Consider the following 20,777-nt stretch of genomic DNA (forward strand, 5'->3'; position numbering starts at 1 on the left):
TTCCTGTACAAAATTAATGAGAACTGTTTCGATCTCTCCAATCTCATCTCTTGATATCTAGGCCCCGATCATCTATATTAAACCTGGATTATTACAAAGGGTCTTGAGTGGGGTGTCCCAGATTCCAATTCCCTTTTACCTATCTTCAGTCTATTCCGTTCAGTTTTATCTTTCTCTTTGATCAGCACACTCTATTGCTTCCAGAATTTGTTCCTGTTGTCTACTCAATCATAGGATTCAGAGTTAAAAGAGACTCAGTAATCTTATAGTCTAGCCTCTACACTTTACAGTAAGAATATTGAGGTCCAGAGAAGTTAAGTCACATAGCCAAGATGATAGAGATAATAAATGACAGAGCCAGGATTAAAAAACCAGCATAAGGGATTCTCCTACATTATATTGGCATGAGGTAAAAATCTCCTAACTCTATCAGCCATTGATGGGATTTTCCCTGTGAGGTTTATGATAATCCAGGCTACAAATGATGGGGTAGTGAAATGGACTGAGTGGATTAGGGGGTCAAAAATATAATTCAGGTGTGTATAATGAGCTGAGAATCAAGAAAAACCTAATTTTATATGTAAGGAGAAGCTATCCCTCCTGAAGAATATTCTAATGCCATTAGTGGAGATGGCTTTGAAGATGCAGAACACACCAAGCTTTTGGACAGATTTACCTTTGCTAATTTAATTGCATGAGTTATGCTAAAAGATTTACACCAGGCTATTTTGTTTTCCCTTTTGGCTTATAGGCAAATATAATATTCTCTCTCTCTCTCTCTCTCTCTCTCTCTCTCTCTCTGTCTCCAACACACACACACACACACACACACACACACACACACACACACACACACACACACACACAAATAACCAGACGTTGGAGAAAAATTCTTGAAGCTCAATTAGCTGTATCCTGTTCCCACAGTTCTAACATTTTCTTTTTCTTTATAGCTGTACAAAATCTGGAGTAAACCTTCTTTCATAAGGCCCATTATCAATTCCACATCTTCCTGTGAATTTCAGAATATATTAAGTACACAGTCATCTTTTTTTAGCTTTAGACTGTATATCAGGTGTTTTTTCCAGACATAAGCAATTAAGAGAACTGGAAAATAGCACATGAAAAGCTCCAAAGAATTCATCCACAGAGAGCTCATCGCGCAGCACCAAACAACGATGGTGTCCCCTGGTACTGCTACTGACAAGAGTTCCTGCTGCTTGGGCAAAGCAACTTGAAGACACACACAGAAACCCTGGCAATTAAATATCCTGCTTGCAGTATAACTGATCCCTTGCCAGGAGGTGGTTTCCTAGAATTTTCAAGCTGAATTGCTTATACTACATGCAACCTCAGAGACCTTCTTCACATGTAAAACCTTATCTATTTTACTGACAGCCTGAATGTAAATCCTATCCTCCTTCTCTTCCTCACATTCAGTAATTGTGTTTTATAATGGAAGCTTGTATTCCAAAGCCTCAAATCTGTTCAAATAAGCAAACACGCACACACACACATAAAATATATATGTATGTGTGTGTTTATAATATTGTATATGTAATTTCCCCCCAAATAAATACATTCATAGATGAATAAAGAAAAATAAATAAAATTAAAAAATAAGTAAGCAAGCAGAGACCGGAATCCCCTCTATCTGCTTGCTTAATAACAAATCAAAACACACCCAAATCTGGAGCTATTAAGAAAGGTTTTGTGAGAAGGAAATAAAATAAAACCGACTTGTTAAATGGGACTCCCTGCTGCTGAGTGCCATGTGTTACTCTACTAAGTTGCATCTGTTCAGCTATTAAATATGTGGAAGAATATGATATAGACAGCAGCGACATTATCAAATATGCTGACTGCTTATTAAAGTGCTACAATATTTCTTTTAATTCTTACCTTCAATTAGCAAAAGTGACTCCTAAAGTGTCTTTACAGGCAAAGAAAGAAAATAGTAATCGTTGCTCATACTCTTATTTAAAACTACAGTGGAGAAGGGAATTACAGAGAAAGATCTGGCCAGCTAACTGATTTATTAAAGTGCCACCATGGGTTTTTGTTGTTATTTGTTCATTTTTTGTTTGTTTGTTTGTTTCATTTGCTTTTGGTTGTTTCTTTATTTGTTTTGGCTCCATATTTAGGCCAGGATTAAAAAAAAAAAAGCACTTTGTTCCGTCAGCTGTGTGCTATCTTACAATGGAAACAATTGGTAGATTGGGGCTGGGCTGATGAGCTAGGTATCTGGAGATGATACTTACATGAAATCTGAAAGAAAAAAAAATCCCTGAAGTACCAAAAGACACCTTTTGTTCTTTCTTATTTCTTTTCAACTTAATCCAAGCAGTTATCAAATGCTAAGGAACATGTGAGTCAGTCCCCTGATCTAATCCACCCTCTGTGGTTCCAGAAGTCTTGTCACTGGAATGGGCTATGGAGAGCTAAGATATCTATGCCTTATGAAGCACTTAATAACAGCACACATCTGTTGCTACTCTGCAGGCTATATTAAGCATTAGCTACAATAATATTGATGATATTAATGCATTTAAAAGCCATGTCATGTTCCACTGCTGTGAGACAACTTCTGGGGATGAGCATCATGTAAATAAGAAGTGACTCAGGGCAGTGGTAAGAATTACGGAATTTCCAGGCAGTCAAACAGCCTACATACAGGTATTCTCAGGCCACAGTACTGGGACCCAATGGGCCATTTTAACCTTTGATTTCAGATGCTCTCTTGGAATGTTACTTGACAACAGCTTTCCTGAAGTGGGCATTGTGACCCCTCAAATTGCTTTGGGGCCACCTCAATTTCCCTGCTGCCCTACAAATACTGCTACCACTGCCAAAAAAGCAACGAGAAGGGGCAGCTAGGTGGTGCAGTGAATGGAGCACCAGCCCTGAAGTCAGGAGGACCTGAGTTCAAATCTGGCTTCCGACCAAACACTTGACACTTACTAGCTGTGTGACCCTGGGCAAGTCACTTAACCCTAATTGCCTAAAAAAATAAAAAAAATAAAAAAGCAATTAGAAGAGGAATTATCAAAATTCCCCATGTAATGGGCTCCTGACTTTAGTTTCCTTTTTATCCAATCCGACTTCCCCACAGCTGACAATTGTTATTGCTAAAGCACAGGTATGATCATGTCACTCCCTGGCTCAAGAAGCTTAGTGGCTCCCTATTGCTTCTAGGGTATAACACAAACTGCTCAGCTTGGCATTTAAACACCATTGCAATCTGGCTAAAATCTCCGTTTTCATTCTAATTGCAAATTAACTTCTGTTTACACACTTCCCTTTGGTCCCCCTTATCTAGAATTTTCTTCCTCCTCATTGTCCTGTTTTTTTTTCGTCTTTGCTACACTTTCCTAGTCTTTCTTAATGCTAGTGCCTTGTTCTTGAAATTATCTCCAATTTATCCTGTATCTATCTTGTTTTTATGGAAATAGTTGACTGTCATCTCTCCCATTAGAATGTAAGTTCCAGATTAGATTTGGGAGTAGGACTGTTTTTTTCTTTCTTTGGATCTCTGGGGTTTTACATAGTGCCTCAAAAATAGTAAGCACTTAATAAGTGCTTGTTGATTGAGAACACACTCTGTTGTTGTCAAATGGTCTTACCACATCTTAAAAGTATAATATTCCATCTCCTATATCCCTGGCTTTGCCCAAGCTGTTTTCTATGCCTAAAAGTCACTTCCTTCTCACTGGCATCTCTTAGATTCGCTAACTTCTTTCGAGGCTCATCCGTAGGTACTCTCCTACTCCTGGTCTTTCTGGATTCCTTAGTTGTCAGGGCCCACTCTTTTCATATTACTTTGTTTCCAAAATATCTATATTTTGAATGTACTTACGTGTGTACACACAGTCCCTACTTACTCCCACACCTACCCCTAGTACAGTGTCTGAATTCAAGGAGTTTTTCTGGTTTCATTTTTGTATCTCCAGTACCTAGGATAATGCCTGCCACACAGTGAGCACTTAATAACAGCTGACTAGATTGACTTGATTTATCGACTGAATGAATGAATGAATGATGACAGAGAATTCCAGATCATATGTAAAACACTCTAGTGATAAAAATGAAAGACATGAGAATCAAGAGATAACAGAGAAAGAAACTATTAAACCAAATATCTTTTTTTTTGTCACCAGCTTTGTTTTGGATTCTCTTCATTGATGGCTCTATATACATATATGTGTATATGTGTATATGCATATATGTATATACACATATGCATAAACATACTATACATGTATTTATGCATATATATGTGTGTGGAGAGACAGAGAGAGAGAGAGAGAGAGAGAGAATATCATAGATCAGACAAAAAATAAGATCAAAAGTCTGCTCTGAATATGAATAACAATAGTAATCTATTTCCTGTCCCTTTGGACAGGGTTGTATCTATGCAAGACTCCTTTTTGGAGTCCACATTATTGGAAAGAGGCTCAATAAACCAAAAAGGCCAGTAAATACACACTAGCAGTTAAATAAGAGATTTACAGAATGCTGATTAGACTGAAGGCTCATTGAAATTGAACTGAGTAAGTGATAAAGCTAGCTAATTATGGAGCTGATGATTGTAGTAGGTACCTCACATAAAAACAAAGAGCAATAACTATGTCTTAATTACAAACACCAAATACTGTACCAGCCGCTCCAGCTATCTAAGGGGAGCAGGTTTTGCAAGCTAGGTGCCAGTTCTGTTTGAAGATAAAGAATGTGAATTAGCGGAGGGAAGGGGGAGAGAAGGAACCTAGAGTATGTCACTATGTCCTTCTACTCATATGCAATTTACTTCTATCATACTAGATACCTTTTTCAGATGACATGGGCTCACACACACTATACGTAGCTTGTATTATCTCTACTAGTTGGACAGATTACAATGGCAAAATCTAATACCATTTCTGGATCAGCTTTGTCCCTGTGGGACAAAGAGCCCCCGAAGCCTGATTTTATTGCTAATTAACAATAATGAACATGATGACATACTTTTTATTTGAACTCCTTAGTCAGGAAAAGTTGTCCCATCAGTAAGAGCTGCAAACTAGAGTAATACTTCCTCAGTTCCTCCCCACTCATTTTCAAGCTTGAGGTACCCTGACTTAGGTAGGAAGTAGGCATAGCTTTTTAAATTTCATATAGCCTCTTTGATCCTACAGGAGGTCAAAATATTATTCCTTCTAGGAAACCAGTCACTTAACCTCTCTGTACTTTAGCTGCTCCTTTTTGCAAAATGAGGGGGTTTGGACTAAAGCACTAAATTTAGGATTCTGTAATCCTTTGAAAGGATACTAGGACAGCATGAGTTCTTTCTACACAAGCCTCCAAGTAAGAATAGAATTCTAGTGGTACTTTTAGTATGACAACACTTGTTTACTACTAAATTAGCCATAAAGACAAAGAACTGCTACTGAATTTATAATCCAAACCACTGAGTGCAAAGGACTTCAGGATCTCTTTCCCAGCCTATACCTTTGTAATATACTGTCCCTTTCATATGTAATCAATTTAATTACTGAAAGAGGCAGAATATGAATGTTTGTTTAAAGTAAAAGAATTAAATCAACTTGTAAAGGATGTAAGACACTAACCCTTCCCCATGAGAATGTTTTGGTTGTAAAAAGGGACAGAAAAAACAACATTTGTTTAAGGAAAACTGTTAAAAATCCATGTGTAAAAGAAAGATATTTTTCCATCGAAATCTGAGACTATGCTATAGAAGGTTTGAGCAGAGAACAGAGAAATGTTTGAGCACAAAGAAATTACTAAGGCTGTCGGGCATCATGAAGCATCAGCTTATTTGCGTGTAAGTGTTTTTATAGTTGGAGAAATTAAAACCCAAAGTCCTGAATCAAGTAATGGTTTGGAGACTATGGGATGATCAAATAAGGTTGATAAGCTTCACAACTAACTCAAAAGATGATTTTGTGATTTTTATCTCATAAGGGAAAAGTGAGACATTGCATAGCAGGAGGCTTTAACTTGAGTCACTGAAAACAATGAAGAATCTGGCTTCAAGGGTAAAGAAATAGGCTAGAATGAAGAGCTGAGCAGGAGAATGAAGAAGACTCCACAAAGAGCAGAAAAGCCAGTTCTGACTGAGCTGTGTGAAGAAAGCCACCTGACAAGAAGGCGTCTTTTGTTAGTTCCTTCCAAAGGCTGAAAGCCCTTTGGAAGACAAATCAATTCTCCTTTGATGCCATTTACAGTTTGAGTGGTTGAAGCCTTTCACAGCTATTTCCTTCTGACCTCTTTGGTTTGGGAAGGAAATGCCAAAAGGGGAAAGAAAGGCTTTGCAACTGATTTATTGTAGGATCAATTGACTGATAGCTGACTGGAAGACACAGTCTAGAAAAAAAGATGTGGCTGGGCTTGTTTGCATTGCCTAGAAGACCAGTCTGATGAACTTTGCAGTTCTCTGACTGAAAAGAACTGTTCACTATTACAATATAACATTTTCTTAGTACCTTTTTAAGGGCAATGGTAAGTTATAAGTATTTTTAATGCTTTTTTACCAGTTTGAGAGTAAAAGAGAAAAGGATTTGTTCAGTAGGCAAGCACTGAGAGCCAGAAGAAAAAGAATTAGCAAAGAATTAGCTTTGTATGGTACAAATGTTCATGAATGGACCAGTGAATAGACATCAAAGACTGTAGTCCAGAATTGTAAGCGACCTTGAGCACATGGGTTTTCCTCACTCATTTGATCCTATACCAGTTTTTATTTGTGTGTGTGTGTGTGTGTGTGTGTGTGTGTGTGTGTGTGTGTGCCAGCTTGCTTTCCTAGATAACTGAATGCACTGGTAGAAGAGTGTGATCCATGGTTATGTGTGAATCATGACATATTTATCATTCCTGCATGTGTTTTACACTCAGCACCTGAGATTGTACAATTATTGTTGTAAGTCTCTGTATTGTTTACCATTGCTTTCGTCTTATTTTAGTAAAGAGTAATGTTTAAGATTATAATGGTGTCATCATTGTGAGGCTGGTTTTATATGAATGACAATCATACCAGTAGGAACTTGACAGCTATAGTGATGAAGAGAGGAAGTATTACCCCTTTCTCCTTTAGCACTCTGAGGACTGAATTATGAGCACCTGGTAGTGTTTCTTCTCTGAGAACCCAGACTTGTTGGTGATTAGGAAGGTTGGGATAAGGAAGCTGGGGAGAGAGAAAGGAGGTGGAGAGGGAGAAAGAGAAAAGAAAAGGGGGAAGAGGGGAAGAGAGATGGGAGAGAGGAGTAGGAAGAAAGACAGAGGTCAAGAAAGAGAGAATGAGAATATCTCTCATGAGAGGTGCTATCATGTGAGACCAATGCCAGGAGGTGCTTCATGCCCTTGTTATACCTCTCTTTTTTCCTGATATATCAAAAGCAAATGTTAATTTTAAACATACATACATACATGTATATTGCCTATGTATGTCACTATGCTAGATCTAGGGATATAATGAAAATAATTTAAAAAGAAAACCTGTCCCTATTTTCAAAAAGCTAACATTATGCTGTTTCACAAAACAATTTCCTCACAAAAATCCTGTAATATTAATGAAATTGAGTCCCAGAGAAGTAAAACTCCAGAGTCAGATAATCTGGGTTTCCAGCCTGTTTTGGGTACCTTTATATGACCTGGGGTAAATTCACTTAAAACTCTTCATTCCTCAGTTTCTTCATCTGTAATAAGGTGGTTGGACTAGATATACTCCTAGGTTCCTTTCTGCTCCAAATAATATATGGTCACAGAATTTGAACTCAGATCTGAACACTCCCATATTTTGATAATGCCCCAAACCTTTCTGTTAGTACTGTTTGAGGGAGAGCTATTGGAGTCATTTAGAACACTCAAAGTATACTTTTTTTTTTTTTGGCAATTGGGGTTAAGTGACTTGCCTAGGGTTACACAGCTAGTAAGCATCAAGTGTTTGGTCTGAGGCCAGATTTAAACTCAGGTCCTCCCGACTTCAGGGCTAGTGCTCTATCCATTAAGCCACCTAGCTGCCCCTAAACTATGCTTTTCTATCGGCATTTTCCTGATATTTTTTAGAGTATAGCGCAATTCTATTTGGATGCGATTGATTTACTACAAATAGATGAGTAGTACCTCAAAGTGGTATGAAAATGTGTACTACTGACACAAAATATGCCAAAACTTTGGCCTAATGGAAGGAGGATTTGTGTTCAGATCTTGCCTCAGATATTATACTACCCCTATGACCCAGGGCAAATGTCCTTGTGCCTCAGTTTCCCCATCTGAAGATGAAGGGGTTAGACTAGATAGCCTCCCTATCCTCTTCTAGCTATAGGTCTATGAGCTCTATGAACTCTTATCTATTTTGTATGAAACCAGGTTAGCTAAGCATAAGAAATGCATAAGCAAGATTGTTGGGTCTTCTTAAGCCTCTTTAAGAGAGAAACTCCCTTGAAATTTTTCTCTAGAACGCAATATCTGTATCTCTCCTTTGTCTCATCGTTTTATATCCTACCTTATTTTATAATTATCTACATACATACTTTATTCATTCCCATCCACCACCTTTAGTGCATAGGCTTTTGGAAATCCAGGACTTTTTCTTAGCATCATAGAAATATAGATCTACCATTGGCATCTTCTATGCTAAGTTGTCCAATTCTCTCGTTTTTTTATAATTGAGGAAACTAAGGCCCAGGAAGTTAAGTGATTTGCCCAAGTGTCAGAGGCAGAATTTGAATCCAGAGTTGTGACTCCAGAGCCAATACTTTTTCTACTTTACTATTCCTCTGGGAAAATGCCTTGCACAGTAAGAGGCAATTATTGATATTTTCTGACATATTCTGAAGCATTTTAGTACATTGACCTGTAAACAATTGATAAGCTAATTATACTCATTTGTTCATAAAAGGAATTTTTTATTTTAAATTATTTTATTTTAAAATAATCTTTTATACATATAGCATTCAGAGGGACTCAATCATCAACCTCATTTCAGAACCCTGACTGTCTTTTGTCTCAATTCTGCACATTGTTCAGCATCAGGTGTGAAATATTCATACCCCATGATGACTGGATATAAAAAAGTGGAAATTTACTTTGGAGACATAATCATCACAGCAGGAATTATAATAGGTAATGCCTAAGGGAGAAAGATATAAGGACAGAGTAATGGCATTTGTGTATATGTGTGTGTGTGTGTGTGTGTGTGTGAGAGAGAGAGAGAGAGACAGAGAGAGAGACAGAGAGAGAGACAGAGAGAGACAGAGAGAGAGACAGAGACAGAGACAGAGACAGAGAAACAGAAAGAGAGAGACAGAGAGAAAGAGAGAGGCAGAGAGAGGCAGAAAGAGATAGAGATAGAGATAGAGACAGATAGACACACACACACACATACACACACATACACAGAGCATGCTAGAAAGGAGGTGGTTACGTTGCAGAATTTCTCAGAAGGAAAATATTCTGTGTAAGGATAGAATAGCATAGGAGGCTATCTTTCTACTTACCCTTCTTTTTCTTATATACACTTGGTAAATTCATGAGCTCCTGTTCATCAAACTGTAATATGGGGAAACACACTACAGATGCTTATACATTTTCATAATAAACAACCTGGGCAAGAAACATTTCTTTGCTCAACCTCTTAAAGTAACCACCTGTTTAGGATTTTTGAAAATTGATGTTCAATTAGTAAAATCATCTAATTTGAGAGAAATCTTCTTGCTGTATTATAATAAAATCTTTCCACTTAACATTTCCCTCCTCTGGCTTCCTGGCACTCAGACTTCTGTCTCATGTGTGTGGAAGTATCCATAGGTTGTAAGTGAGAAGCCCCTGGAGCTTATCACCTTGTTTTCATCAGGACTCTGTGGAATTCTACCTCATACTATGTACCACAGAGAGTTCGCCAAATGTGGACTCCTTGTAATGGAAAACTACTGACAAAAGAATCGGGGAGGTGATAAGGAAAAGGAATTTTCACATTCCCTATAATAACAGATTATTGCACTTAAGGGAGAAAAATGTCCAGGAATATTGAAAGTCTCAAAGCAGTTCCAAGGTTCCTCTCATTTGTCTATTCTTCAAGTCTTAAAGGCAATGCAATTTGGCCCCTACAGAAAAGTCATCCCTTTCAAGTCTGCACTTTTAATTTTGAGGCTGAGAAGGGACAGGATGAAGGCAAGGCTTCAGAGGAAACACTTTTGCCTGACTGGTGAAATGTCTTTGACAGAAAAAAAAATGCTGTACGTTGTTTCCCTCTCCACCTTCACCATCTTACTACCGTTCTTCGGATGTATAGGATTCCAGATGTTTTTCTTTAGAAGCAATGAGCTATGACCCTGGCTTAGACCTCAAGCTTTGGGCTCCTCCCTTGGCAACCTTCTCAGTTAACAATTTTCCTTTCCCTCATTGCAAATAGGCTGTCATTTAAAATTATTTATTTATTCAGAAGTCTCCGAATGTGCATGCTGCTACTGTAAAGGTCCTTGGGCCCAGTGACACAAATCTTCAATTCTTTGTTTTCCCTTCATATTGTGGATTATTTATAACTAATATTAACTTGTCTGCCCTCTAGTGTGCATTCCCCCAGGAAATATTTTGCCTGACTAGTCCCGCTCTCTGTGTCCCCAGACCAGCTCAAAAAGGACCCTGATGCCACATCAGTACTTTTATTTTGCATTCTAGCCCTTAGCTGATATAGTCCAGTATGCTGTTTGCATCTTCATTTATTTATTTATTTAATTAATTCTGACTTTAGGTCTGTGTGTGTGTGTGTGTGTGTGTGTATGCACATGTGCATATTTGTATGTGTATGGGTGCATGTGCATATGTGTATATGTGTTGAAATTTTAGGCTTGTGGTGTTGCGCTTTGGTCTTCTGGCTTCAGGGATTCTTTTTTTGTGTGTGTGTTGTGTAACTGTCCAAAGAGAGTTTTCCTGATGGGTGTGTTAAATAATTTCCTGGCTCAGTAAGTACCGGTTCCTTAGCCTGGTTCCCTGCTTTCAAACAGTGCCTCTATTCCTTTTTCCATTGATCTCCTACACTATGTTTAGAACTTTGTTCTACCAATCACCTTGACAACCTATTTGCATGCTTCATTCCTTCTCATTATTTCCTCTAATCTCTGAGTCAGGTGCACTTAGGAAGTGCCTTCAGATCATATCATATACCCTGATCCCTGCTCTGCCTCCGTTCTGATCTGTGGCCTCTGTAGAGGTTTCAACTTGAAATATTCCCTTCTTTAATTAACCTGGGCTGGTCCTTAAGCAGACAGCTTTACCACTTGTAGGCTTCTAGTTATGCTTTTGTTCTATGTTGCTCTCCCTCCATCATCCAATAGCTGCTCTGAAACCTTGTCAAATGTTTCATAAAAATCCAAGCATCCTCCGTCTGCTGAGGTCTTCTTATATGTCATGATAGTAATATCTTCAGAGAACTCCAGGAGGTTAATTAAGCATGACCTCCCCTGCCTGGTGACATGCTGGTTCTCTTTAATCAAAGCTATGCTCCTTCAGGTGTTCTCTCATCACATCCTTTAAGAAAACTTTCAAGACTTTGCCCAGATGCCAATGTCCTTTGCCTTTTGGTTGGTCTCTTCACAATGGTATTTTAAAAGAGGTAATTCAATTCAAGAAGTATTTATTAAGCAATATGCATTCCCTTTGAGAGTACATTGCAGCTACTCTGTTTACATCAGGAACGCATAGAGCTGTGTATATGTTGTCTCCTCCATCAGAATGTGAACTCAAAGAGGGCAAGGACAGTTTTGCCTTTATTTGTATCCCTAATACTTAGCACAGTGGCTGGCACATAGTAAACACTTAATAAATGTTTGTTGACTGACTACTATGAACCAAGCACTTTGCTAGGCACTTGGGATAAAAGAATAAAAAAGGAAACAGTTCCTGGGAGTTTGGGGATAAATGAATTAAGAATACACACGAAGTAAGTACTAAGTCTTTTGGTGAGAGGGAAGGGAGAGGAGTAGCAGTTAGAATAACTTATGACAGACAACTGTTAATATAATGACAGAAATTGTTAACCAAATGTAATATGGACTGCCACTCCCTTGTAAAGTCAGAATTTCAGTAATGTTCTTACATTCCTCCTCTTAAAATATTTACTCTTGATTAGGTTGAACTGAACCCCACCCTAGGTCCCCAGATCCAGGGATTTTGCCTTGTACGGGAGCCTAGCTCAAGTTGGATCTCAGATTCTAATGTCCTTGCCCCCTTCCACTGGAAATCAGGTCATGAAGAGCAAAACAGACAGAATGAAGTGGCTTTATTGGCCAGGATGGTAATGGTCACTGGGGTCTCATGACCAGGTCTTGTTATCTCTTACTATCTCCGTCGCCTTTCCTCCAAAAGGTATAAGAAATTTTTGCATGGGTCTTGGAGGAGGTAAATCCATTGTGCTCTGCTCTCATGGGACATTTCCTAGGGTGGCAGTTTTGCTACCCTCTTATCTCAATTAAAGACTCTTTATTCCTCAACTCAGGACTTTGATTTATTTCAGGACTGGGCACCAGCAAAGGCTTCACAGAGCAGTTAGCACTTTCCATGAAGCCTTAAAGGAAGCTAAGGATTCCAAGGGAAAACATTCCAGGCATGGGGCATAGGTGGTACAAAAGTTAGGCAGATATTTAATATAACCAAGGAAAAAAATCATCTCTGCCAAAGCAGTGAAATGCACACAATGTTAAACAATTATAATAAGAATTTCTGAGTCCAATAAACTGATATAAACTTGTTCTGATAATTTAAAAATCTGAAGAAAACCAATTCCTCTACAAAAGACAATTTTATGGGGCTTTGGATGGGAGTTTGAATTGGAATACTAACACCTGGAAGTACAGGAAAAATACTTGAACATAGATGCATGTGTTGATTTGGAAAGTATCTCATGCGGAGAGTAATTCTGACAAGAGAAAAGTCTATGGAGGGCATACTGAATTTTGCCCTGATTAGTGAAGACCTGCACCTATATATTCATAGCTCCTCATTTAAGAAAGATGGAGATTATTATTGTGTTATACTTTAATAAGAAACTTAGGAGTACCAAAATGGAGAGAGTCTATGAAAGACTTGGAATGTCACCTGTATTGATGGTAGTTATTTTGGGAGATGAAATGTTTACTATAAATACATCCAGCTTCCAGTCTCTACTAAAGCAGCTGATCAAAAGGCATCCTTCTAAATCAGCATCAATTAAGAGTCAGATTTCAAAAATAAGGCTTACAGCCCAGCAAAGTACAAAGAAGTACATTTGGGGCAAGTACTATTACAATTCACTAATCGAATTGGCAATGCTCTTTCATGAGCCCAAGATGAAAGGATTTCAAAGAGCACTCAACAACCCTCACCTCAGTCCTCAGTGAAAATTCCCTCCATCAGAACCACTGCACATATTAATATTCATGATTTTAAAAGAGTCTTCATTGACAGGGGCATTCTTTCCACAAGTGAGGGTGGGTGTTAAACACTCTCCACTTAACTTGTTTAAACTGATCTTTTGGGGCCCATGCCTGCAGCAATGACCATACTGAATATTTTTATATATCTACACACACTCCAGAAGAAACACTTACACAAAGAGTTCTCCAGAGTACCCATGTTAATGACACACCAAATGCCCCTTACCATAAAGCAGCTTTTAAGAAAAATTCTATATGTGTTTCATATAAAGAAGGTTCAATGCACAAACATCCAAAAATTAGCTAGTTTCTTCAACATTCACTTAAAGAAAGCATACTTTAAACACCTTCTGTAAACTCAGCTCTGTGGCAGGCTGGATGATGATTCAATAGTTTTGAAAATTAAAGGATCAAAGAATTTGGAGCTGTCAGGGGCCCTCAGTGATTTTCTAGTCCAGTGGCTCTCAAAGTTTAGTCTAGGGATTCCTGAGATCTATTCAAGGGGTCTGTGAGGTAAAAAAAAAAATAATAATAATATGAAACCTTTTAAATTTTAATGCAGCAAATAGTGATAGATATACCCAACATAAATAAAAACTCTTTGGGGGAGTCCTTAATTTTAAGAGGATCTTTTTAAGGGATCCTAAAACAAAACAAAACAAAACTTGAGACTTATTGATCTAGTCCAGGGGTGGGGAACCTGCAGCCTTGAGGCCACATGTGGCCCTCTAGGTCCTCAAGTGTTGGGCCCTTTGACTATCCAAACTTCTGTGAGGACCTAGAAGGCCACATGTGGTCTCGAGGGTGTAGGTTCTTCACCCCAATCTAGTCCAATCCTCATGTTGTACAGATGGCAAAACTCAGCCCAGAGAGGTAAAAGAGACAACATACACATCTAGAATTTATTAATTTAAAGTAATAGCCAGACGTACTGGAGGAATTCAGAGAACTATTATTAGGGAGCTACAATTTATCTTAGAAAAGGGCAATATTCTTAAAGCCCTTTGAGACTAAATTAGGGGTTTGAAACAGATAATAATGGCAATTACAGCAACCATAACTCACCCTTATATCACTTTGAGTTTTTCAACATTTTCTTGTCACAACAATCATGTAAAGTAGTTACCGAAGTATTATTATTCCCATTTTGCAGATGAGGAACTAGAGGCCCTGAGAGTCTGCGACTTGTCTCTGATCCCAGAGTGAGTCGATGTCAAAGGCAAGAAGATTTTAACCTAGGTCTCTTGCCACCAAGCCCAGTGCTCTCTCTACTCTTTTCCTTCTGGCTTTATAATCTATGATTTTAGGAATTTCCCAGAAACATTCAGCTCACTTACACAAACCATATTTTCAGCAGCAACAATGATGTACATATAACTTTTCAGGAATTCATCTATTGGTAAAAAAAAAAAAAGAAAAGAGAGACCTATATTTTAATTTTATAAAGGGGAAATAGTAGTCAAATGACTGTCCTATGGACACAATGGATAAGGGATGAGATAGGGGATGTAATTTCATTTTTTAAAGTATTGGTTCTCATATGTGGAACCATCTCTGACTCATCCTTCCTTCATTTCCCATGACTGACTGACTGTTTCTCACCACCACAACCCTATTCTTTTCCTTATTTCTTGGTGTACCAATACCATATAGTTTATCTGTTCCTTTACTATTAACATCAAATAGCCACTGTGAATGATCATGGCCTTATTAATACTCATACAAAAAAAAAAGGCCAACTTTCAAAAAGCTGCCATCTGATTCAAAAGGAATTTTATTTCAAGTTGTGATACATAAAAAATATATTGGTTCTCATTAGAGGTCAAAACATGATTTTTTTGGTATCATATAAAGCTCACTGAGATCATACTGAATAAACAAATGGGGTACAAAATTATGTCAAATAGTTAAATTGCAGATGAAACTATATGTCAAGTGAATCACAAATTTTATCTGATTGAAATGACATGGGAGAATTTTGGCTAGACTGGGCAGCAGTTCATTACATTTAATGAACATAATCATCTTCCAGGTTGTTAGTTCATTATATCAATTTTGGACGGAAATGTAATTCTTAAAACAGCTCAGTACTTACTTCACACTTTACTGAAAAAAAAAATTTGTACAACTTTTTGAGTACTTCTGATGCATAGATAATGTGTTTTCATATTAAAAGACAAAATATATCTGCTTTATATCAGCCAATGTCACATCTTAGATATATTCTAAACCAAAGTCAAACAATAATAACAATCGATAGTTCAGTATTTTTGCTTTTCTTTTCAAGTACTAGTTCACAATTTCGTTACTAGTTTTCATTACTGGTTTGCAAAGATATAAGAATTCAGGCCTGGTGAAACTGATACAAAGTAAAAGTTGTTTCACTATTGTCTTAGAATTTCGAAAGAGCTTTCCCAAGTTCATTCTTAGCACTAAGTTAGCCACTTATGTATTTATATTTACTAAAATCCCTCCATATCCTTCCTCTGGGCACTCAAATCTTCCAATTCTTCCATTGTACTTTTTGAAGACCCCTACTCTTCCTTCAGGTCCCTAGCACTAATCTATTCACACAGACATTGCCAGAGAAGATTAAAAGGTGGGTTTTAGTAACAGAAAAGAAACCACAAATTTGATAGTCATTTTATTTCTTGTGTTGAAAAATAAGGGAAAAAATCCCTGGCCCCTGGAAAATAGCAAAATGGCCTCTTGTTCCTAAGACTTGAGAATTCTTTCCAATCCTGATCAAACATAGACTTGAGCTTCTTCCCAGTCTCATAAGGAATGAGAAGGACCAGATAAAGATTCTTATGAGGATGAGAAGATCAGAAGTCCATGTTTGAGCATGATAGAAAGAAAATGCCTCTCTTGTAGCATAAAACCTTTGGACCACATATCAAACAACAGTAGCTTGGACAATTCGATAACATAACCCCTTATGATTTGAAAGTAATCATTGCAGAACCTTTTCTCAGAGTAAAAGTGTAATTGGTTATAGATCAATAAGTAATTTCTTTCAGGAGAAAAAAAACTCTTGGATGTCTATGTGTGTATGCATGCATTTTTAAAGTAACAAGGCTCTTAAATCAATATGGTGCAAAGATATTTAGAAATTTGAGATTACCCTAAACAGTAAGATTTCTTGCTGTACTAGTTAAGCTTATCTCAACTGCTCATTTATTTATGATGCCATAAAAATCCAGATGCTTTTGATTGTTACTTCTTTGCTGTAAGGCAATTGAAATTACTTTTCAAGACTTCCTATTATGACAAGTGCATTTTCAACAGAAAATTTATGACTATACAATAATGGTGGTATCCTTTTTTTAAGATTAATAACAAATTCGTTTTTCAAGATAACTCTAACCCTCTAGAGATCTTACTGGAAATTTCAGAAGTCTCATGTAAAATTGAGATAAGTAAACTTCCTTGGAGAATTGAAGCCCAATAAATGACTGCACTGAAATGCCTTGGTTACAGTGTTAGAATATCAGTGCTAGGTTGCACATCCACATAAGGGGTGTGATGTTGGAAGGTTTTTCCACGGTGACAATATAGCTATAGAACCATTCCCTTTGTCTTATAAATTCTGTCTTCCTTTATTATCACTCATGTCACTAAATCCTCTGTAAGGCTTCAATTATTTGCCCTTAGTTTTTTTTCCATATCATATCTAGGCTCTTCTGCTTTTCCCTGGGAAAGAGATCCCAGTGATGCAATAAAAGAACTCAAACTGGCTTCAGTTTGTAGGCTACCCATCCTAATTCCTGCCAAATTAGTAGGCACATTTTTATTTCTTTTTTTAAAGCTAGCTCTGAAATATCTGCTATAGACTTCAGAATTCCCTTTTAAAAAGCTTTTTTAAAAGACATAATAATGTAAATAAAAGACAAAATCTCTCTCTCTCTCTCTCTCTCTCTCTCTCTCTCTCTCTCTCTCTCTCTCTCTCTCTCTCTCTCTCTCACACACACCACACACACACACATACACACACACACACACACCTTTGACCACAAGCTACATACCACTACACTAAAACCATTTAGAATATCAAAAGTTGTAGTCTGTCTGAAAAACATCCATTGGACAACAGTAAGAACAATTAGGAAAGAATACTTTAGGAAAAGTAAAAATCCATTTTGGGTTGAGAATACTTACAATATGTAGCTCTAAGTAGTCACCGAGCCCTGAAGAACTGTCCACTCGTACCAATACAGCTTCTTTCTGAACCGTGCTAAACCCTATGGCCAGTCTGTCTGCACGTGTACTGGGCCGGTCATTAGGAGGCCATTTGTATGTGATTTGTCCACCACCTTTGCTAAAGATATATGTTGTTCCAGCTGAAAACAAAAACAAAATAAACAAAATGATAAAGTAAATTAGTCCTTTTGCATCAAGCCTGTACAACTTTGTCATTATTCTTGGCTTTAGTCTAATAACTTCAGTAAAGAGGAAAAAAAAGATACAGATGCTTTAAATGAAATAGCATGTAACTCAATTTTAAAATACGCTCCCTGAATCTACTAGCAGGTGTTTCAGAAAAATGTTGGATCCCCCACTGCCTATTCCACTGAGTGAGGCATAAAGATGCAATGGGACATAGTGGGAAAAACCATATTTGAGGATTCAGTAGAACTGGGCTCTCACTCTACTATAATCATGTGACTCCTGGGCAAATCTTTTGACATTGCAGCTGACACCTGTTTACTCATCTGTAAAAGGAGTGTATTACCTATCTTGTCAACCTCCTAAGGTTGATATGGGGATCAACAATATTTAGTAATGAGAGCTGGCATTTATTTAATGCTTTTAAGGTTTGCAGGCTGCTTACCTGTATCATTCTATTTGATCCTCACAAGAATCGTGTAAGGGAGGCGCAATTACAATCCCCATTTCACAGATGAGGACAGTGAGGCACAGAGGAGTTAGCTAACTTTCTTAGGGTAACACAGCTAAGGTGTCTGAGACAAGATTTGCACTCAGGTCTTCCTGACTCTCAAGTATTCCATGCACTGAACCATCCAGCAGCTGATCAAATAAAATGTATTTGAAACTGTATACTTTGTAAAGAATTCTGGATCAATTGAAATCCTATTCTAATACAAAGAGTCAAAACAGACAACTGACTTTCAGTTTTCTAAGGCTCGACCAGAAGAACTGAAGCTCTGGCAAGGCCTACTTAATGGCCTTGGCGACATCTGTCATGTAATCTGAGAATCAGCCTGTTTTTGCAGAGATTCACCACCAAAAAGGGTGGCCACAATACCATAAGGAAGGAATGGAGGAGGAGCTCTGATAAACATCAGTAGAAACAGTATCCACAGTGATGCAATCATGGATCTCTTCAAGTCAAATAAAGAGTTGTATAAGTATCAGATATTAATAAGATATCATTGAATCTAACAGGTTTTGTCTGTTTTTCAGGATTACTAAGGACTCCATTAGAAATAAAAATCAACTGTGGCTATCTGCTACAAAAAAGGAAATATATTATTTCCTAGAGATGCGGAAATATATAGATTAACCTTGCTTCTTATATTAAGTATGGAAAAAATGAAAGGGTCATCCAGAACAGTGGATGAAATCATAACAACTAAAATCTCATCCAACTTTGTCAAGGAAAGGAAGGGTTTATTCTGGCATAATAGATAGATAACTAATGGACGAGCAGCCACAACTCTCAGTGGTCAGGCTATGACTGCAGATAATAGATAACTTCTGTGTAAGCTGGATCTTATTTAACAAGTAACATCTAGTAGCTGTCAGACCATCCAGCATCACTCACTCACACTCACACAGGCACACATGCATGTGTGTATGTGTACGTATGCATGTAGGTATGTATCCAAATTTACTCCTATATTCACAGAACTATGTACGATGCCAAGTTAGCCGCTATCACCATTGGCTTCCTCCACCACTGAATTCAATAATGAGAGTTCTTTGTGAGAACAAGCAAACAAAAGGTTCTCCTCCCCTTTAATAAAAACTAGGAGAGCAGAAAAGAGATGATTATAGGTACAGAGTTGGGGTCAGAAATAAGTTTGCGTGTGTGTGTGTGTGTGTGTGTGTGTGTGTGTTTCTCTTTCAGGAAAATGTCATTGTAAGAAAGCTAAAAGTCTTTGATTCTAAGTTCCAGAAATCTATTGGAGTTTCCTAGATGAATACCTTAAAGAAACAATAATCAGCTTGAAGATAAGGAGGTATTGAGAGATAATTTGATAATTTTTCTATGAGAGGCAACATGGAAGTAAGGAAAAAAGAGTCAAGTGAATTGAGATAACGGAATAAAAAGGCTAGGACTTGGGGAACTTCTATAGTACTGAGATGGAACAATTTAAGACAGCCATTGTGAGATTTAGGTATATAATAGGAATAAAAGATTTGTTAGCTTTTCTGGTCCAGGACAAGGAAAATTAATCACTCTGGCTACTGTGTTCTTGACAATGGTGGACTAGCCCAGTGGCCTTGGATTAAGTCACAGAATGTTTCTAGGCCTCAATTGTCTCATCTATAAAATGATGGACTATAAAAAGTTGGACTAGATCAGCTTGATCAATCAACAAGCATTTATTGAACACTTATTGCATACTAGACACCGTGAAAGAGCTGGGAATACAAAGGAAAAAGTAAAAAAAAACAGTACCCGCCATCCAAGAGCTTACTTCAGAATGGATGCTAACATTTAGTTTGGGTTTTAACCATTCTCTTTCTCTCTCTCTCTCTCTCTCTCTCTCTCTCTCTCTCTCTCTCTCTCTCTCTCTCTCTTTCTCTCTATACGTGTGTGTGTGCATGTGTGCATGTGTATGTGTGTGTCTGTGTGTGTGTGTGTGCACATAGTGTGTATGTATGAAAACTTCCCACCAACTCTGTGAAGTAGATGCTATTATTATCCTTATTTTATCAATGAAGAAGATGAGGCTGTGACTTGCTTATAGTCATACAGCTACAAAGAGCTAGCTTACTAGCACTAGCTATTAAATGCATAAGGTATTATCTGAACTCAGGTCTTTCTCATTCCAAGTCCAACACTCTATCTACTATGCCAGATCAAGATAACAAGATGCCAAGATCTTCATGACTCCTTTCAGCCCTAAGAAAGGCTACAATTCTAATTTCAATGCAAAACAACTTTTGTTAGGCCATATCAATGTTCACTTCAATGGATCTATGACCTCAATACTCCCAGTGCAAGCCATCCATACTTGTCCTTCCTGTGCATCCAATATGGTGGGATCTTTTATTTCCCAGGTATTATATGGCTACTCTGAAATTGGAGAATCTGGGTTCAAATCCAGCCCTGATGGTTGTTACTAGTGTGTCCTGGGCTAATCACTTAACTTTCTTGAGCCTCAGTTTCCTCATCTGTAAAGCACT

General features: G+C 37.7%; 1 protein-coding gene across 25 annotated transcripts in view; it reads right to left on the minus strand.

Moving 5' to 3' along the window:
• The window catches only part of NRXN1 (neurexin 1), a 1,404,735-nt gene that overhangs the window by 386,472 nt on the left and 997,486 nt on the right, over positions 1-20,777 (minus strand). For all 25 annotated transcript variants that reach the window (XM_020996244.2, XM_020996243.2, XM_078149514.1 and 22 more), the window contains one exon: positions 17,559-17,740. In XM_020996244.2, the coding sequence (XP_020851903.1) occupies positions 17,559-17,740 (182 nt within the window). The remainder of the gene's footprint in view (positions 1-17,558; positions 17,741-20,777) is intronic.

This window comes from Phascolarctos cinereus, unplaced genomic scaffold (genome assembly GCF_003287225.1).
Source record: "Phascolarctos cinereus isolate Bilbo 61053 unplaced genomic scaffold, phaCin_HiC Scaffold_2;HRSCAF=192, whole genome shotgun sequence".
Lineage (NCBI taxonomy): Eukaryota > Metazoa > Chordata > Mammalia > Diprotodontia > Phascolarctidae > Phascolarctos > Phascolarctos cinereus.